Source organism: Euleptes europaea, chromosome 1, assembly GCF_029931775.1.
Source record: "Euleptes europaea isolate rEulEur1 chromosome 1, rEulEur1.hap1, whole genome shotgun sequence".
Classification (NCBI taxonomy): domain Eukaryota; kingdom Metazoa; phylum Chordata; class Lepidosauria; order Squamata; family Sphaerodactylidae; genus Euleptes; species Euleptes europaea.
In genome coordinates, this window is record NC_079312.1 from 15,012,967 (window position 1) to 15,033,335 (window position 20,369).

The following is a 20,369-nucleotide window of genomic DNA, read 5'->3' on the forward strand; positions in this document are numbered from 1 at the left end:
GATACCTATTCCAGTCATTCCCCACTTGATGATATGGTGGGCGAGGCATCTACATCCTCACCCACAGATGATACCCGGTCATTCTCTGACCAGATGCTGAGAATGGCTAATGCGCTGGAAATCACCATTCGCCCTTCCATCCCCAAACCGAAAGAGAAGATCCTCTCGGCATTGTACTCGGAATCGCCTACAACGATTGCTTTCCCGATACTCTCGGACTTCATGGATATGGCGAAAAAGGTTTGGGAAAAGCCATCCTCCATTCCCTGCACAGCCCGCAAGGTGGAGAACCTATACAGAGTTCAACCTGAGAACTGTGAATTTTTATTTTCTCACCCTGCACCTTCCTCGCTGATTACAGCGGAGGTGCAGTCCAAACACCGTCAGGGAGGGCAATCATCACCTGTCGACAAAGATAGTCGTAAGATTGATGCTCTCAGCAGAAAGGCTTACTCTGCCGATGCCTTAATTTTTCGGATCAGCAACTACCAAGCGGTGATGGCTGCGTACCAACTTTTTCTGTGGAACAGAATGTGTACCTTCATTGATCACTTACCTGAAGAGGAGAGATCTTTGGCGAGGATAGTAGCGTCTGAGGGGTCCAAACTTGCCAAACACCAGATGAATGCTGGGAGACACACGGCAGATTGCTCGGCAAGGAGTATGGCAGCATCTATTTCCCTTCGACGTTTCTCTTGGCTACGCTCCACTAATTTAGCTCCTGAAACGAGGAATAGAATTGAGGACTTACCATTTGATGGTTTGACTCTCTTCTCCACGGCCACTGATGAGACCTTGGAAAATCTCAAGAAGCAAAAACAAACGGCAAGGTACATGGGTGTAACTGCTCCTCCCTCGGTGCCTTATTACAGACAACGCTTCCCCTATAAGGAGAGCTTCCGCCGCAACCGTTTCCAGAGGCAAACTCCCTCGGGGTCGTACGGTCAGCAGCAGCACCAGCAACAGGGTCGCACCTGCCAGGGATATCAACACGCCAATAGGCGCAGATCTGGCAGGAATCGGGCCTATCAACAACGCTCTCAATCGCCACAGAAACAGGGCCCTAAGCCTGCTTTCTGACTGAGGGTGAATGACCAGGCTAATATAGTTAGATTTGGGGATAGGTTAGTCCCTTACCTACCTGCCTGGGAAAGTATTACCTCTGATACATGGGTCCTTTCCATTATTCAGTACGGTTATCGTTTAGAGTTTAGATTCCTTCCCACGTTAGGTCCTCCCCCTAGAACATCTGCGTCGGTGCACTCCAGTTTGGTTTCTTCACTCTCCGACCTGGTCCAGAAAGGAGCGGTTGACCAGTTCCCCATGGACACTGTTGGACCTGGTTTCTATTCTAGACTTTTCGCAATCCCCAAAAAGGATGGTGGTCTTAGACCTATTTTAGACCTCCGTCAGTTAAACAAGTTCCTGTTTAAACAAAAGTTCCGCATGCTGACCCTTTTCAATGTGTTAACCTTATTAAAGCCTGGTTGGTGTTTCATTGTTATTGATCTCAAGGATGCTTATTTTCATTTATCAATTTACCCTGAGCATAGAAAGTTCCTTCGCTTTGTGGCTGGAGGTAACGTTTACCAATACCGTGTCCTCCCTTTTGGGTTATCCACAGCCCCGAGGGTATTCACCAAATGCATGGCTGTTGTGGTATCCTACCTCCGTACCCATGGCTGTACTGTGTTTCCTTATCTGGATGACTGGCTCCTTACTGCCCCTACTGAAGAGGAGCTGGTAAGGAACAGGGACCTAACTCTTAGTCTTTTGGAGAATTTGGGGTTGATGTTAAATGTGCAAAAATCAGTCTTAACCCCTTCTTATTCGGTCCAATTTGTTGGAATGAGATTACATTCCCTGCAAGGTAAGGCCTTTTTACCGGACGATCGGCTGGTGCAGCTTAGGTGCTTGGTAGCTGCAGCTCAGTCGAAACGTTTTCGTTCTGCCCTTTTCATCCAGACACTCCTGGGCAAGATGGCCTCTACGACAGCAATGGTACCCTTTGCCAGGTTGAACATGAGACCCCTTCAAAATTGGTTCGTTCGGGCGTTCAACCCCCGAACTGACTCTCAGGCTATGAAATTGTCCATACCCAGGTCTCTGTTAAGATCCCTCAATTGGTGGGATTCACGAACTAATTTAGGTCAGGGCATGCCCTTTGGACTTCCTTCACATTCGAAGGTTGTAACATCTGATGCCTCTAACTTGGGTTGGGGGGCCCATTGTGACGGCTCTTCCGCACAAGGTGTTTGGTCCCCTACTGAAACGTCTTTCCATATTAATTTGTTGGAACTGAGGGCAATTCGCTATGCTCTTATCTCATTTGCAGATTTGCTTCGCAACGAAAGTGTGCTTATACAGACAGACAACACAACTGCGATGCACTACTTGAACAGGCAGGGAGGCACGGTCTCCGTGTCGCTCTGTCGGGAAGCAGCCAGAATATGGAAGTGGGCTATAGTCAACAAGGTGTCTCTTCGGGCTATTCATATAGCGGGCGTCTGCAACTCGCTGGCCGACACACTGAGCAGAGTATTCGCACCACGATACGAGTGGTCCCTCAATTGGACGTACCTGCGCCCAATTTTTCAACAGTGGGGGTTTCCTGCGCTAGACTTATTCGCAACGTCGAACAATGCCAAAGCCCCTCTTTTCTGTTCCAGAGCGGGTCTCGATCCCGATTCTCTGGGAGATGCTTTTCTGCTCCCCTGGGACAGGGGCCTTCACTACGCTTTCCCGCCACTGCCTTTAATGGTGAAGGTCTTGGACAAGATACAAAAGTCTCGAACCCATTGCATTCTTATTGCCCCGTTCTGGCCGAGGCAGATTTGGTTCTCCCTACTGTATCGAATGGCGGGGGGCAGGGTAATCCGGCTACCGCCTGCCCAGGACCTCTTGCTATTCGGGAGGGTTCCCCACCCAGAGCCACACAGACTGTGCCTGACAGCTTGGCTCCTATTCCCCCCGATCTAACTCTGTCTGATAGAGTACTTGCGGTGGTCCTGAATTGTAGGAAACCCTCCACTAGGGCCTCCTACTCTTCTAAGTGGGAGCGTTTCTCCAAATGGTCCCTAGATAAAGGTTTTTCACCTCACTCGTGTCCTTTGCCTACTGTTTTGGAATATTTACTTTCGCTGAAGGATGATGGCCTCAGCGTATCCTCTGTTAAGGTTCATTTGGCGGCCTTATCGGCCTTTCATGTCTGGATTGATGGTGTCTCTTTGTTTTCACATCATACATCCAAGATGTTTATGAAGGGGTTATGTAATTTATTTCCCCCTGTAGTTAGGCCTGTGTCTCAATGGTCCTTATCCCTTGTTTTATCCCAGTTAATGTTACCCCCGTTTGAGCCCTTGCATTCTGCATCTATGGCTCATTTATCACAGAAGGTATGTTTTCTAGTTGCAATCACTTCTGCTAGAAGGGTGGGGGAACTGGCAGCGTTGAGTTCAGTGCCTCCATTTTTACAGTTTTACCCAAATAGAGTGGTCCTTAGACCTAGTTTGAGCTTTAAACCTAAGGTGATGTCCAAGTTTCACTTGTCCCAGTCTGTTTCCTTACCTGTGTTTTTTCCTAACCCAATCTCTGATGCTGAAAGAGCCCTCCACTCCTTGGATTTAAAGAGAGCTCTTCTTTATTATTTACAACGTACAAAAGAAATTAGGAAGTGTAAAGCTTTATTTATTTGTTTCGCTGGACCCAAGGTGGGTCTACAGGTTTCTTCTCAGTCTATTTCCAGATGGATTGTCCAGACGATTAAAGGTTGTTACCGTCAGGCCGGAGTCCGTTGTCCTGGTTCCCTTCGGGCCCACTCTACCAGAGCGCATTCAACTTCGACGGCGCTTCGAGGAGGTGTTCCCTTGTCTGACATCTGTAAAGCTGCGACGTGGTCGTCACCGGACACGTTCATCCATCATTACGCGGTGGATGCTGAATCTAGAAGAGATGCAGATGTGGGGAGAGCGGTCTTACATTCCTTGTTTGACTAGTGGCTCATACCCTCCTCCATAACAGTGAGTAGCTAATCAGTCTCCCAATGTGGGACTGCACAGAAGACCGAAGACGAAAACAAGGTTTCACTTACCTGTAACCCTTGTTCGTCGAGTTGTCTTCTGTGCAGGCACACATCCCACCCTCCTGCCCCGCTATGAGCTTTTTAATGTTATTCTATTTCTTCCTTTTAGAAGTTCATGCGGCGGGCAAATTTCAAGAACTGAGGGATAGGGGGCGCCGACCTCCGACGTTGCGTCGCTTGGGCGGGAAAGCGCGCGCATGCGCGGAACGGTCGGCGCCCCCTATCGTGTATCTAGAAGCTATGAGAATCTTCCGATGGCTGGCCTGCGCGTGCGCAGTCCCAATGTGTGCCTGCACAGAAGACAACTCGACGAACAAGGGTTACAGGTAAGTGAAACCTTGTTTTTGCGCCTGCGCTGTCTTGTCCACACAGGACAATCCAGGTTTGAATGTTTGCTGTAGCACTGTGACAGCCAATGGTGTGTGGATGCAGATCCAGGGGTTTCAGGAGGATGGGTACAACACTGAAGGGGAGGGTGAAGTCATAATGGCATCCTTGTTCTAATCAAGCATCTGGCATGTGTTTTTCTGAATGTGCCAAGGAGGTAAGAGCAGCAGGAATCTTACCTGTGGGGGCTTTCAACAGCCCTGGAGGTAATCCCTGGCCGTCTGGCCAGAGACTAAGATTGCACTGTGCATCTCCTCATTGTCTACCTTTGTGTTTCATTATAACCTTGTTTGGTCATATGAAATTGCCTTATACCCTTGGTCCATCAAGGTCAGTATTTCTATTCCAACTGGCAGTGGCTCTCCAGGATCTCTAGTAGAGATCTTTCACATCTCCTGACCCTTTTAACTGGAGATGTCGGGGATTGAACCTGGGACCTTCTGCATGCCAAGCAGATGCTCTGCCACTGAGTCACGACCCCCCCCCCAAACATGATCTGACCCACACAAGCTATGCCTCTTTCATTCATGGCTTTTTAAACCCATAGTTGGTAATATTTCCCCCTCTGTGCATGCATGCATGCGTGTGTGTGTGTGGGCATGTATGCATGTATATGTGTATATATCTGCAGGCTGAGAATTCACTTCATGCCTTTAGCTTATGAAAGTGTATGCTTTCCAACGGGCCAGTACTCTCAATTGGAAGGTAGCGTAGTGGTTAACAGCGGTGGTTTGGAGCAGTAGACTCTGATCTGGAGAACTGGGTTTGATACTTGAGCAGCAGAGGCTAATCTGGTGAACTGGATTTGTTTCCCCACTTCTACACATGAAGCCAGCTGGGTGACCTTGGGCTAGTCACACTCTCTCAGCCCTACCTATCTCACAGGGTGTCTGTTGTGGGGAGGGGAAGGGAAGGTGATTGTAAGCCGGTTTGATTTTTCCTTAAGTGGTGAGAAAAGTCAGCATATAAAAACCAACTCTCCTTCTTCTCCTCCTCTTCCTCTTCCTTCGCAATAATACTTAATCTTTAGCTTTCACATAGCATTTTCCATGTCCAAAGGGCATTATCCTAACGGCCCTGCAAGGAAGGCCTGCATTCTTATCCCTATATTGCTGTGCGTGTGAGGGGGGTGTCGAGGCTGGATAGCTTGTGAGGTTTTAACAGATTTGAGATTTGAACCATGGAAACCTCACAACTCGTTCTCTTTGCCACTATACTTCTCTCTTTGGCTTTTGCCCCCCCCCAGAATCCTCTGGTGTAGCGGATCTTCACCAACAAGCTGTCACTCAAAAGCTATTAATAGCTAGCGTGTTTACCCAAAGGAAGTCAACCTTGAAGATAAGACAACACCAGCTAAGAAAAGTACACAAGTTTTTTTTTAATACTGTATGTATTTGTAACTCTTAAGCCAATGTAAGATGAGCACGGCTTTGTCTTGATGGCGCTGTTGGGAAAAACCAAAAGAAAACTCTGGTCTTCCTTTTGAGAAAATGCAGTAAATATTAAGGCCGTGTCTACATGTGGTTGGATATTGTGGCCTTATAACCATCATGCACAACTAGATTTTCCTGTGTGGACTAGACAAGGGATGTCAAACATAAGGCCCGCGGGCTGCATCCGGCCCCTTGAGAGCTTTTATCCAGCCCTTGAGCCAGCCAAGGCAGCCACACCCTCCCACTCTCAATCTGGGCTGGCGAGGCAAGGCCCGGCCCGACCAAGTGAAATTTATGTCATATCCGGCCCTCGTAACAATTGAGCTCGACACCCCTGGACTATATGATCCTATTGTGAATGACAGCACAGTACTGATAGGACAGTATCCAACCAGGAATGGTCGCCAGGTGACCAGGTGACCATGGACGCCAGGTGACCAGGATACCCCAGTATGAATCTCTCGTCCCTAGTTCTCTGTTATCATCCTGCCTGCCCATGCAATCCTCAACAGAAGAAGAAGAGTTGGTTTTTATATCCTGCTTTTCTCTCCCTTTAAGGACTCTCAAAGCGGCTTACAATCGCCTTCCCTTCCCCTCCCCACAACAGATACCTAGTGTGGTAGGTGGGGGCTGAGAGAGTTCAGAGAGAACTTTGACTAGCCCAAGGTCACCCAGCAAGGCTGAGAGAGCTGTGAGTAGCCCAAGGTCACCAAGCAGGCTTTATGTGGAGGAGTGGGGAAACCAACCCGGTTCTTCAGATTAGAGTCCGCTGCTCTTAATCACTATACCACACTGGCTCTCAGAGTTATGCCCTTCTGATCCCATTGGAATCAGCGGGCTTAGAAGAGCATAACTGATTGGGGTGGCACTCCAAGCAGTCTAGATTGTAAGTGCATCAGGGCAGAGATCTGTTGCCTTGTACTCTGTAAAGAACTAGGAATGTGGATGTAGAAGAAAGACCTGTATTTACCGAAAAGAAAGGTAACCCTAAATGTAAGACATCCCCCCCAAAAAAACCTGTTGTAGCCCAAAATATTTTTTATTATTGGACATAACTGTAATTTGTATGTGAATTTAGGACAACCACCTCTTTTTTATTGCCATATCTGGAAAAAATCCTAGTCTTGCATGTGAGTAAATGTATTTACTCAAATGTAAGACTAGGTTCCCCCCCCCAATAGAGGGTTGTCTTAAATTCTCATACAATTACAGTTATGTCCAGTAATAAAACTATTTTGGGGGTGTAACATTGGGGAATGTCTTCTTACATTCAGGGCCATCTTCCTTTCAAGTATATATGGTAACATGTTAATGTTTACCACACACCAGTATGTGCGTGTATGTGCGTTTAATTAAAAACTGATTCCCCCCCCCCAAAAAAAAAAAGTATTTATCTTACAAATCCATTCACTCCTGCGCACAAAAGTTAGCAATAATATCAACTTTAAAAACAAATTAGAGCTACTAAAATGAATTCAGAAGGTTTTGGCCAGCATGGCGTAGTGGCTAAGAGCGGCCGACTCTAATCTGGAGAACTGAGTTGGTTTCCCCACTCCTGCATATAAAGCCTGCTGGGTGACCCTGGGTTAGTCACAGTTCTCTTAGAGCTCTCTCAGCCCCACCTACCTCACAAGGTGCCTGTTTTGTGTGTGTGTGTGGGGGGAGGGAAGGTGATTATAAGCTGCTTTGAGACTCCTTATGGTAGAGAAAAGCGGGGTGTAAAAATAACTCTTCTTCTTCTGGCTTCAACCAGCGGGCCTCTCTCGCCATCTGATGGCAGAGCTCAGACAGATCAGTAGTCCGGTTTGGCATCGGGCATCCTGTTGTTTTCCTTTTCAGAACAACGCATTAAAAATACACACACACCTGCCAGGGCCAGACGTGGCTCCTTGCCACGTGCACATCTGTGTCGTGGAAAAAAAAACATCTGCTTTCCGACCTCTGGCAAGATTTCCGATCCCACTGCAGGGAGTGCTCATGAATAATGCAAGCGACCAGGGTAGGGCTGGCTGTGCAGGCCTTTCCTGTGAAACCGGCATCCTGTTCAGGTTTTGCAAAGTCATGATCTGCAGAAGGATATATATAAAAGTAGACAAAGGCCACAACGCTTTTCAGGAACTCCATGTTGATTCAGTCTAGCCTTTCCAGGTACTATGACTGTACGTGTACTTCCTGATACGTGTGCATGTTTTCCCTCCTAATCAATTAATTCCTTCCCTTAGATGATAAACCTGTGTACTCCCTTCAGTCTCCTCATGTAATGGAACGCCCCGTCATATCACCCCCTTCCCCCTAAAATAGCCCTGCACATAGAAAGCTAGAACTGTTCCTGCCTAGCCTGCTCCCTGGAATGTTGCTACAGATACAAAATTCGTAGAAGAAGCTAGTTTAGCTGCACAGCTCAAGATTTAAGCCTGTGGATTTCAATAAATAAGCCGTTATTTAAAAATTCAGTAAAAAGCAAGTTGGATACAACACTTTCCAAATTCATTTTCACGTCTGTAAACAAATCATACAGATGTTTAAGTTCAGTTCACCGTACTAGTCAAAACAGCATTCCATTTGTCAAACTTAACTAACTTTTTACCATGCAACTCACCTGTGCCAGTTTACTCAACGGTGCTCATTATTTTAGTGTTTCTCCAACCACTCCTCTTTATTTGGAGTTATATTCCATTCCCAGTATCTGGCAAAGACTAATCTTGCATTGGTTATTGCATTTCAAACAAACTCGTAAGTATCTTCAGGAAGGAAGTCTACGTAATTCAACAAGAAACATTTAGGGGAGAAAAGGTAACTCTTGAGCTATTCCTTTGCTGATAAATCAGAGTGGTATAGGAGAACTGTGAGGGCTTATTGAATAAAAAACTGGATTAAAAAAAAGTATTAAAAGTTGGATTGATTGATTGAGAGAAGATGTACAACACTTGTCCAGTGATGGCCTTGAAGAGGCTCATGAGGTTAAAAAAAACCCTAAAACTAAAAGCCCATACATTTTACTAAGTAGTAATTGTTTTATTTATTATTTTTGAAAGCCAAAAATGCTAAGAGCGCTGGATGTAAATATCTTATTTCATGTTTGTTAAACTGAAAGTCATTTTAAGCAAATTTGTAGGGTTGAAATGCAGATAGTAAAGCGAGAAAAATTACATTCAGGTGCATGAGAGGGAGGGGTATTTAATATTAGAGTGCCAGTGTGGTGTAGTGGTTCAAGCTTTACTATCTGCATTTCAACCCTACAAATTTGCTTAAAATGACTTTCAGTTTAACAAACATGAAATAAGGTATTTACATCCGGTGCTCTTAGCATTTTTGGCTTTCAGAAATAATAAATAAAACAATTATTACTTAGTAAAAGGTATGGGCTTTTAGTTTTAGGGTTTTTGAGCCTGTGGTCACCTTTGGAATGGGGGGGGGGGCGAGCACCAGTTTAAAATGGCTGCCATTTGAGCCGGAGCCAAACCTAAAATGGCTGCTGCGAGAGGTAGAGCCAACTGGAATATGTCCTTCCTCACACCTCCTGGGAAAGAAGGAAAATCTGAAGGGGGAAGGAAACCACACACAGTCTAAGGGAGGCTCTGGTACTTACCAGTCCTCCTGATCCTCCAGCGGACTTTCATTTGAATGAAGGCAGCCAATTACATGCCCTGCGTTACAATGGCCCCACCACTGTCTGAAAGGTTCAGCGGGCACCAAGGAACCATGTCGGGGAGGCCTGGGTTAAAGTATTGGACTAGGACCCAGGTTGAAATCCCCACTCTGCCATGGAAGCTTTCTGGGTGACCTTGGGTCAAACATGCTGTCAGCCTAACCTACCTTACAGGGTTGTTGAGGGGATAAAATAGTGGAGGGGAGCTCCCAAACATGCTTTTCCTCCTCTTTAATAGCCAGCATGCAAGACCCTCAGTTTAAATCAGGGCTACCACCACCGTCCTCCCACCCCAAAACAGACCTATAGAACTGCTACGTGTCCCGTTGTTGGGGCAAACATGGTTCTTGCATCAGCTTTTCTCCCCCAACCCCCAAATATCTCCTCTCTTCATACCGCAGCACTGAACCAAATCAGGGCCCCATGCACCAGCTATATTCAAGAGGAAAACTGGTTTAGGAGATCCATACATATATGTCACATGTTTTTTCTGGCCCTGAGTCCAACATTTGACCTGCTACCTCATTATGGTTGTTGTGTGTTAAGCGCCGTCAAGTCGCTTCTGACTTACAGTGACCCAATGAATCAATAGCCTCCAGTGTGTCCTACCATTAACAACCTTGCTCGGATCTTGCAAACTAAGGGCCGTGGCTTCCTCTGTTGAGTCAATCCATCTTGTGTTGGGTCTTCCTCGTTTTCCTCTGACTTCCACTTTTCCTAGCATTGTTGTCTTTTCCCGTGAGTCTTCTCGTGATGTGATCAAAGTATGACAGCCTAAGATTAGCCATTTTAGCTTCAAGGGAGAAATCAGGCTTGATTTGATCTGGAACCCACTTATTTGTCTTTTGGCAGTCCAAGGTATCCGAAAAACTCTCCCTCAACACCACATTTCAAATTAATCAATTTTTTTCTTTATTAATGGAAATGATTAGGATCTGCAAGAATCATTTTTTCTGCTTGGTGTTATACCTGGACCAAATATCTTGAGTAAGCAAAGTCAGAGTGAATTGTAGCTCTGTGGTGTGTATATCCACATCCAGGAATGCGACCTTGCTTACTAATCTATTCCATTAATGAAGGGGGGTTATCTAGATAATAAATTTTCCCTACTTCTTGGGCGTGTGTGTTTTGGAGCTTGGTCAGAAATGCTGTATTTTGTTTTTTAAACTGTGTGTGTGTGTTAAGTGCCATCAAGTCGCTTCCGACTCATGGCAACCCTATGAATGAAAGTCCTCCAAAATGTCCTATCTTTGACAGCCTTGCTCAGATCTTGCAAATTGAAGGCTGTGGCTTCCTTTATTGAGTCAATCCATCTCTTGTTGGGTCTTCCTCTTTTCCTGCTGCCCTCAACTTTTCCTAGCATGACTGTCTTTTCCAGTGACTAGTTTTTAAACTAGTTTACTTTATAGTGTACATTTTAACAACTTCTACGACTGAGGAAGCCCTCTTGGCAGAAACACATTTGGTTTTAATGGAAATCCCCCCCATTTGTAGTATATCTCTTTTGTTAATTTATCACATGTAACCCTTAAGTATTCATTCTGTCAACCTTTTTTGTCAATCTTTTTTGGTTACCTGATCTTTCCTGGTTGAAGTTTTTCTTCCCCTTTCTGTTTTGTTATGCAAATAAGGGAAACCATGCCATTGTCCTCTAGTTTTAGGCCGGTCATAAAATTGCTTTCTCTTTGGTACAGAATTTGGATTCCCTGTATGCAGAAGTGTACTTATTTAGATATTTATATTTCACTTTTCTCCCCAGTGGGGACCCAAAACCTTCTCCCTTCCTCCATTTTATCCGACCTTTCCGCCAAGAATCTCAGGCTGACATATACAGGTCTTCCTTCCACTTTTTTATCATCTCAATCACCCAGTGTAATAGGTAAGGCTGAGAGCGTAACTAATCCATGGTCCTACAAGTAAGCATCCTTGTTAGGGTGGGGATTCAAACCTGGCTGGCTTGGATCCTAATCCGAAACTCTGGTCAATACGCCTACATGTTTGTTTAGCTGAGAATAAACTCAGCCGTGACCATAATAATATAAAAGGGGTTCATTTCGCGTGAGGTCTGTCTCTCCTCCGCATAAGATTAACTTTCTGTTTCCTGCCCAGGAGTTACAGCTAGAACCCAAAATGGAGGACCAGGAGCCTGCTGGACCTGAATCGCAGGAAAATTCGGAGGCAGGACCGAGGGACCTCCGTGTCATCCAAATCGGAGCAACCGGGGAGTTGCTGGAAGGGGCGCCTCCGCCTCAGTTTAAACGGGAGCCGGAAGACCAGTGCTGGGAAAGTCAGCTGCAGGATTTCCTGAAGACGATGCAACCCCATCGACCGGGATGGAGGAACCCAACGCATTCCCCTCAGTACTCACCAGAAGAAGACACAAAATATTTCCAGGCCACGTTCAAGAGATCAGCAGATGGCAGCCCGTGGCCCCGAGCCGAGTGCATGGGCCGAGTGCTGCCAGGCCTCAGCAAAGGGGATGGTGAGGCCTACGAAAGCGGCCGGGAGCCATCCGTGAAAGTGAAGGAAGAGGTTCTGGACGACGACCCGGGCAGCTCGGAGCTACGCCGCCAGCGCTTCAGACTTTTCTGTTACGAGGAAGCCGAGGGCCCCCGAGAGGTTTGCAACAAGCTCTGGGAACTTTGCCACCAGTGGCTGAGGCCGGAGACGTACACCAAGGAGCAGATCCTGGAGTTTCTGATCCTGGAGCAGTTCCTGACTGTCCTGCCCCAGGAAATGCAGAGCTGGGTCAGGGGCCACGACCCCGAGACCTGCACTCGGGCCGTCGCCCTGGCAGAGAGTTTCTTGCAAGAATCGGAGGAACCGGAACAAAAGGTGAGATCCTGGAATGGGGGGTAGAGGAAGAGACGACATAGATTTTTTTTTAAGCACCAAAGAACCTAATTTCAGAATAAGTTGGAAAGCACTATAAAAGCCCTGTATTATCTCCCAAAACTTTACTGATTATTTATTTATGCTATTTATTGGCTGTCTCTCTAACTGCAACTCAAGACAGATTACACAGTGTAAATTAATATGATCAAAAGGATGGGACATCCAATAAACAATGCAATAGGATTTGGACTGCAGAAATCTGAAACAAAGCAGCAATTGACAAAAACCTAACATCTCTAATGGGATGATGCCTGTTTAAGATCTCTATAAAATTCTTTGGGTCTTTTTAGCAGTCTCTGGAGTATCTAATTTCATTACATTGGACGGATATGTTATCAGATTATTATTGCAGATATGTTTCTGACAGGAAAACAAGCTGAGCACAGTTTTAATGAGCTGTTTATTGATTGTGCATTCTAATTTCCAGATTGCCCTGTGGATGTTAAAATGTATGAAGAGTTTTGAAAGATCCCTGTAATTTTATTTTAAGCATTAGATTTGGACAAGTGGGGGCCTGCAAAACCTGTGGGGGGGTGTCCAATTTCCCCCCCATTGCTGAAACTGCCGAGGCCACTCCCCCAGTCCTGATCTCAGCCAGCACATGAAGCTGCCTTATACTGAATCAGACCCTTGGTCCATCAAAGTCAGTATTGTCTACTCAGACCCATAGCGGCTCTCCAGGGTCTCAGGCAGGGGTCTTTCACATCACCTACTTGCCTAGTCCCTTTAACTGGAGATGCTGGGGATTGAACCTGGGGCCTTCTGCATGTGAAGCAGATGCTCTACCACTGAGCCACGGCCCGTCCCCACTCTGGGCTCTCCAGCCAAGGCAGCCACCCCTCCCCAAAGTCCCAATCTCCAGGTGGCTACCAGCGTCCCCTGCCAGATAGGCCGGGCCTGGAGTGGCAGCTGATATCCTCGCTGGTCCGGAGCAGCTGCCACTGGGCCGGCGGCTGTCGGAGGCAGCCACTAACGGTAGGTGCATTCTCTGTGCATGTGCTGAGAACTCTTCATTTAGTTTTGAGGGAATTTAAGCCCCCCCCCCCCATTTATTTATTTTTAAACTTTTTGGATTTTTCTGCATACCCAGGGAGTCCCGTGAGTGCAGAAAAACCTTTTGGGGGAAGTGTGCCCCCCTATCTATGGACTTAAGTATCCGCAGGCAGAGGGCACACGGGAACAGATATATAGATTTAGTGGAAGGATCAATTTTCTATTACAAAGCTACTAATACTCAGTTCACCCCTGGTGAAGGCGTTGGCACTGAAACACATATGGGCTTGAATCCGACCATGTGCAGGTGGAAACATAAACTGACAGTGCAGGTCCATTTGCCCAACCCCTAATGCTTTTCTTTCTGTGTATAAGATTTCCTTGAAATTGGTTGTGCGAGATCTTGCATGAGCAGAAACATAAGTGGGGATACAATGAGCTTGGCTTAGCTCGAGCGGCTACCCTGGTCTTTTTCTTGTTTCCACTTGCACAAGAGCCGTAGAGCAAGTGGAATTTTTGTGCTGGATCCAACCACTGGCCACCTGTTTAAAATGTGTATTTATTGATGGTTTTATGCTTGTTATGATATTCTGAGTTATTTTTATTTGCGTGTGTCTGTATTGACTCAATAAAGGAAGCCAAAGCCTTCAGTTTGCAAGACCTGAGCAAGGCTGTTAACAATAGGTTGTTTTGGAGGTCATTAATTCACAAGATTGCCATAAGCTGGAAGCAACTTAATGGCACATAACACATATATGATAGCGAGCGAGACAGACAGGCAGACAGACAGACAGAGACACACACATAAAATTATTTTATTGGGTTTTAGACACCTTTAAAAGGTTTGGGTTTTTTTTCTATTTTTAGGGTTGGTTGTAGATTTCAGTTCCCCCTTTTTTTACATCACCACTGTTGGAGACAGATCCAAAACATCACTATGTAATGAGAGCTAAGGGGGAGGTGAATCCTCCATGCACAGAAGCAGGGTCCCAGAGTATTACATTGAATCTGTCATAGAGGAAAGGTCCCTTGGTCCAATCCAGCAGGGCTCTTGTTGTTTTTCCACTTGTGAGATACCACAAGTTTTGCCTGCCTCAGTTCAGTGGGGCTGCTGTTTGGGTCAGGGGACAGGCCTTTGGCCCCAGGGGAGGGTGGTCACTGGACTTGTTTACATCTAATCCCTCTGGATTTATGAGTCTCTGACTAATCTGCCTTCCTACGTAGGTTGCAGGAGGCTTGGAGAAAGCATTTAGTTCCCCCAAGTCGGATCCTTCCTCACCAGAGGTCCTGAAAATGCAGCTGCCCATGGATGAGAAACAAGAGGCTGACTGGGAAGCCACTTTGTCTGGTAAGCATTTTCCCCAGAGGTTTCTGAGCTGGTTTCATTGACATTTCTGATTCAAGCCTGGTCTATCCATGTAGCTGATTGAGGTGGTTGTCCTGTCTGTCCATCTTTCTGTCTTTCTTTTGTTCTTTTGCTCTTTCGTTCTTAATCATATGGTACCTAAAGCCCTGTTGTCAAGTGTTGTTGCCACTTTTGATTTGGGGGAGGGTGTGTGTTTAGTCCTGATGTCAGTATCAATTCTTCCTTTGTATAGTTTTATTTTCTTGTTTTTCTTGAGTTGTTTCCATAAGCCTGGTTCCCAGTGGTGAGATAAGCATTTTCTAAAACAAATACGTAAAGAAAAATATTGTTTTCTGGTTTTGTTCCCTGTAGGCAATGAGCAAACGCCAGATGATGAAGAGGAGACTTTTGAGGGGGACCGACCTGAGCAAGTGGGTGTTGGGGGAGGCTCGCTGGAAAGGCCCAAAGGGAAATGTTTCCAGGGTCCAGAGGCAGAAGAGAGAGTCGGAAGTCATCAGGGACCAGAAAATCCCCAGGAAAACTCTCCTGGGAAGGCACCGAAACTTTGTGAGGAACCCGATAGGGGTTTACCAGAAAGCACCCTCCAGGAGGGAATCCGCAAGTGTCCCAATTCAGGGGAAAGCCCCTGTCAGCGTTTCGGCTCCAGGGAAACTCATGTAAGTGATAAACCCCACAAATGCTCCTTTTGTGAAGCAAGCTTCTATGAGAGAACCCACTTGGTCATTCATGAGCGAATCCACACCGGAGAGAAACCATATAAATGCTCTGTGTGCGAGACATGGTTTTCTCACCCCTCGGAGCTGCTGAGGCATGAGGAGACCCACATGCCCGAGAAGCCCCACAAATGCGGCGTCTGCGGCAAAAGCTTCAACCAGAAAGCCTCTCTGATCACCCACGAGCGAACCCACACAGGGGAAAAACCATACGAGTGCTCCGAGTGTGGGAAGAGCTTCAGCACAAGCTCCCAGCTCATAACACATAAGCGAGTCCACACGGGCGAGAAGCCGTACAGTTGCTCCTACTGCGGCAAAAACTTCAACCAGAAAGCATCCCTAATCACCCACAAGAGAACCCACACGGGGGAGAAGCCGTACGAATGTACACTGTGTGGGAAAAGCTTCAGCGCTTGCTCTCAGATCATAAACCACATCAGGGTCCACACGGGAGAGAAGCCATACGAGTGCTTAGAGTGCGGGAAGCGTTTCGGGAGCAGCTCCCACCTGACCGACCACAAAAGAACACATACAGGGGAAAAGCCGTACAAGTGTCCCGACTGCGGGAAGAACTTCAGCCGAAGTTCCAACCTGACAGCGCACAGCAGGATCCACACAGGAGAAAAGCCATATATATGCTCAGGTTGTGGCAAAAGCTTCAGGCAGAAGGCGTCCCTCATTACCCACAAAAGAACCCACACAGGAGAGAAACCCTTTGAGTGCTCCGAGTGTGGGAAAAGCTTCATTTCGAGCTCTCGCCTCGTAAGCCATAAAAGGGTGCACACAGGAGAGAAACCGTATGAGTGCTTAGAGTGTGGGAAATGTTTCATTTCCAGCTCCCACCTTCTAAGCCATAAGAGAGTGCACACGGGAGAGGAGCCGTATAAATGCTCGTAAATGCGGGAGATCCTTCTGATAATTGCGCTGCCCTTCAGATAACGGGCCGGTTCACACATAACTCCGGCCAGGAATCCTGTATACCAGGGATGACTAACTTCTAGAATCCTGGGGGCTGCTCATTTCTCCAGACAGTATCCTGGGAAGGATAAGAATGATCAGCCCCATAATAAAGTTGGCACTTTTTTGCAGTAAGGGCTTCATGGTAAAGGCTCACGGACATAGTCTAACCTACAGATATGTGCATCTACATGTTATATGCCAGACCCTGAAGAGAGATGTAACATTAAAAGCTTGGATTCTCTCTGTCTTACCATTTAAAAACAGCTTTGATAGGGCCAGGTAGATTTCTTCTGGTGGCAGCCCCATCCTGGCTTGGCAGTTGCCCACATATGCTCAACATGGGTTGAGGTGTAACCCTGACCTTTGTGATTCATTTTTCCTTACCGCAAAAGGTGAGAGAATATGCATGTGCGCACAGAACACCAGCGCCACCTATGCATCAAATGCATAGTGCAAGGTGCACGAACTGGGCTAGACAGACCAATGGTGTGACTTGGCAGAAGGCAGATTCATGTGTTCATGATGTGCTTACCGCGTGTACGTGATTCCCCAGTCGGCAAATGTGTGAACCAGCCCTGAAGCACGAGAATCCCTGTATTTAGTACCCAAGGGAAGCTCAAAATTGAAAATGCATAGGCAGTTAGAAGGCAGGGTTGTCCAAACTGTGTGTGTTTAGGGACATTTCTCCACATTGATTTGTCTGCTGAAGAGCCCCTGAACAGCTGCCTCAAAAATGCATGTTGCAAGGAATTCTGGGATATTTTCTAGGGCACCCAAATAGTTTGCTCATGGCGTCGGCTAGGCATGTCAGGCCTCCCTGAAGCCCTGTGTGTACCCTGGGTCACATGTGACAGGCAGCAGAAATAATACTGAGGAGAGTAGAATCAGGGTTGCCAACTGGCCTGGAGAAAAATGTCCTGACCCTTTAATAATTTGTGCAAATGGGTAGCTAAAGCACTTCAGGGCATGGAGGTAAATAACATGACTTGGTAAACAATATCCAATATAGCCTCTATTAAATGGGACAGACGTTTTCCTCCAGGCAAAGCTAATAGGTTGCTCTGCTTTGAGTGCATTTTGAAATACTATTTTTTGTTAGGTTTGTTTTGTTAAACTCCTTGCAAATAGAAAACAGTGTGGCAAGCAAAGAGTACAGGAGTAGAAGCTTTTTCCCTGCTTTGTTAGTGTTCAGGGAGATTGTTTGTTTTGTTTATACAAAGGGGGGTATTCAAAGTTTTGTTTATACAAAGGGGGGTATTCAAAGTTGGAATTCAAACACACACACACACACATACAGTCTGAATTGGGGCAGTTTCTCAGCATCCTACCACCTCTCACCCTCCTGCCCTTGTGGACCAGGTCTTACAGTGCTTTCCTAAGGAGAGATACTTCAGTCTAAGCCCATTGAAATGAATGGGTTTAGACTGGAGTAACTCTCTTTAGGAATGCACTGTTAATTTATATCTGACATCCTTCCCCGTGGCTGCACACTTCAGGAGCTGTGGGAGATTTGTTAGCAGCTGGCTATCTGTTTTTCAGAAATAACATTCAGCTGTTCAATTAGTTAATTCAAAATTTACAGGAAGTGCCACTTGCTGTAAATTTTGAATTATCTGTATTTCAGAGCAGCTTCTCCGTCATAATACATCTTTTCTTCAAGGGGCCCCATAAATTCTGAGGAAACCCTAGGAATTCTTTGGTTCTTGTAGGTTATCCGGGTTGTGTAACCGTGGTCTTGGAATTTTCTTTCCTGACGTTTCGCCAGCAACTGTGGCAGGCATCTTCAGAGTAGATGCTACGATCAGCAAAAGACAAAAGGGACCCCCTCACCTCTGCAGGAGTATATCGTATACCTTGCAGCTGTGGAGAAGTTTACATCGGGACCACAAAACGCAGCATACAAACAAGGATAAAAGAACATGAAAGATACTGCAGACTTGGCCAACCTGAGAAATCAGCAGTGGCTGAACATGGACTGACACAAACAGGACACAGGGTCTTATTCCAAGACACTGAAAACTGGACAATTCTACCAACTATTTTGTCAGATTGCACAGAGAAGCCATTGAAATTCATAAACATCAGCACAACTTTAACAGAAAAGAAGAGAGTTTAAGAATGAATAAGGCTTGGCTTCCTGTCCTTAAAAACCTCCAGACTAACAAAGACTGTAGTCAACAATAGCCATGCAGATTAGCTTTGGACTTCACACATTAACAGATCACTTCAGGATACAATTGGTTCCATATTAACATACCACACCGTCATTAGCACATTATCTTGATACTTACAGGACAATGACTAGCACATTACTTTTGCAGGACAATGACTCAGCTCAAACCCAACCACTTTCTGACTATATCTTCCTACACACTTGACACTGAGAGACACTGTCCTTCAGTGTTACTCCTCTGAAGATGCCTGCCACAGTTGCTGGCGAAACGTCAGCAAAGAAAATTCCAAGACCACGGTTACACAACCCGGATAACCTACAAGAACCAGTGAACTCTGACCGTGAAAGCCTTCGACAATACCTAGGAATTCTGTTCGAAAAAAGTAGTTATACAGAACTGAATGGAAGCATCTTTGGAAAACCTGGCGGACTATATGTTTGCAGGCTTAAGCAATGTTATTCAGAATAGTGGGAGAGCCTGTGTAGTTATATTCCCCTCTGTCTGCAGCGCTACAGGTTATTACAGACAGGCGATCCTGCACCAGGCTCGGATAACCCCTCCACCAATATTGTGAAGGCTGGCCTCATTCTTGGGCTCTGATTGGCCAAGTGCGTGCACCCGGCTCTTCTGCTCCTCCTTTTCAACCCAAACAGCCTCGGTATATTTGCAGGCTTCCTGAGAGGCCAGGATTTGCCTCCTCCAGGTAACAGCAGAAGTCCTACATTGCAGGCAGGAAGAAACCAAAGTGGTCTCCTTCCACACTTGCTCCTTTCCCAAACAGGCTAGCGTTCCAGGCTGGGTCATCCTCTGGTCCCTTGCAAGGCCGGACGTGAGGTGCTTGCCTGGGCCAGGCCCAAACGGTTTCCGGTTGTTGCCCACAACTGAGGCGCTTTCCCGCCAGCCCACTGGTTCCCTAAAATTTAGGGAAGGGAGGGTACGTCTGCACTGCTAAGGCCTGGTTTGGTGAGAACACCGGAGAATGGGATGGTAGAACAGAAGGCATCGCTTCAGAGTGCTGTGGGTGGATTGCCGTTTTGGAAAGCAAGCCTTTGTTTAAAAAGTCCCTCCAAATAGAAAACCAGCATTGCAATTGAGGAGTGGGGGGTAGAACTTACCCCCTTGCTAAGCCAGTTTTCTATTTGCGGGGACAGTTCCACCCTCACCTAGGGTTGCCAACCTCCAGGTGGTGGCTGGATAGCTCCCGCTATTACAAGTGGTCTCCAGGCAACAGAGATCAGTTCCCCTGGAGAAAATGGTCGCTTTGGCAATTGGATTCTATGGCATTGAAGTCCCTCCCCTCTCCAAAACCCCGCCCTCAGGCTCCACCCCCAAAATATCCAGGTATTTCCCAGCCTGGAGCTGGCAACCCTACCCCTCACCAGGTAAATGAATATTCAAAGCTAGAGTCCTGCAAGGAGAAGTCCGACATCATTGTAGGACTCTACTGCTTCGGGGCTCTGCCACCCTCCTCTTGCATGTGTGAACCAGGCCTGTTTTCCCTTCTCAGTTAGCAGACTGAATTTTGGAACTGTAGTTACCACAATTTTTTTTAAATCCTTCTTTTCCTTCAGGGTGATGTACTTTAGTTTTTCCCACCCTTTTTCTATTCAAAACAGCCCTCTGAAATAAGTTAGGGTTCAAAGAGCAAGTGACTATCCCAAAAACACCCAGGGAGCTTCATGGCTCTGGGTAAACTTGAACTAGGGTTGCCTCTGTCC

General features: G+C 46.5%; 1 protein-coding gene and 1 non-coding gene across 2 annotated transcripts; one reads left to right on the forward strand and one right to left on the reverse strand.

Moving 5' to 3' along the window:
* Positions 1-33: 33 nt before the first annotated feature.
* On the forward strand, positions 34-16,547 carry LOC130493920 (uncharacterized). The gene is made up of 7 exons (XM_056867546.1): positions 34-943; positions 1,966-2,001; positions 2,336-2,576; positions 3,746-3,959; positions 11,660-12,385; positions 14,663-14,786; positions 15,156-16,547. The coding sequence occupies exons 1-7, from the start codon at positions 34-36 to the stop codon at positions 16,412-16,414; spliced, it is 3,510 nt and encodes a 1,169-aa protein (XP_056723524.1). The 3' UTR covers positions 16,415-16,547.
* TRNAV-CAC (transfer RNA valine (anticodon CAC)) lies at positions 13,177-13,245 on the reverse strand. Its single transcript has one exon. It is a non-coding gene; the product is annotated as a tRNA-Val (tRNA).
* Positions 16,548-20,369: the final 3,822 nt, after the last annotated feature.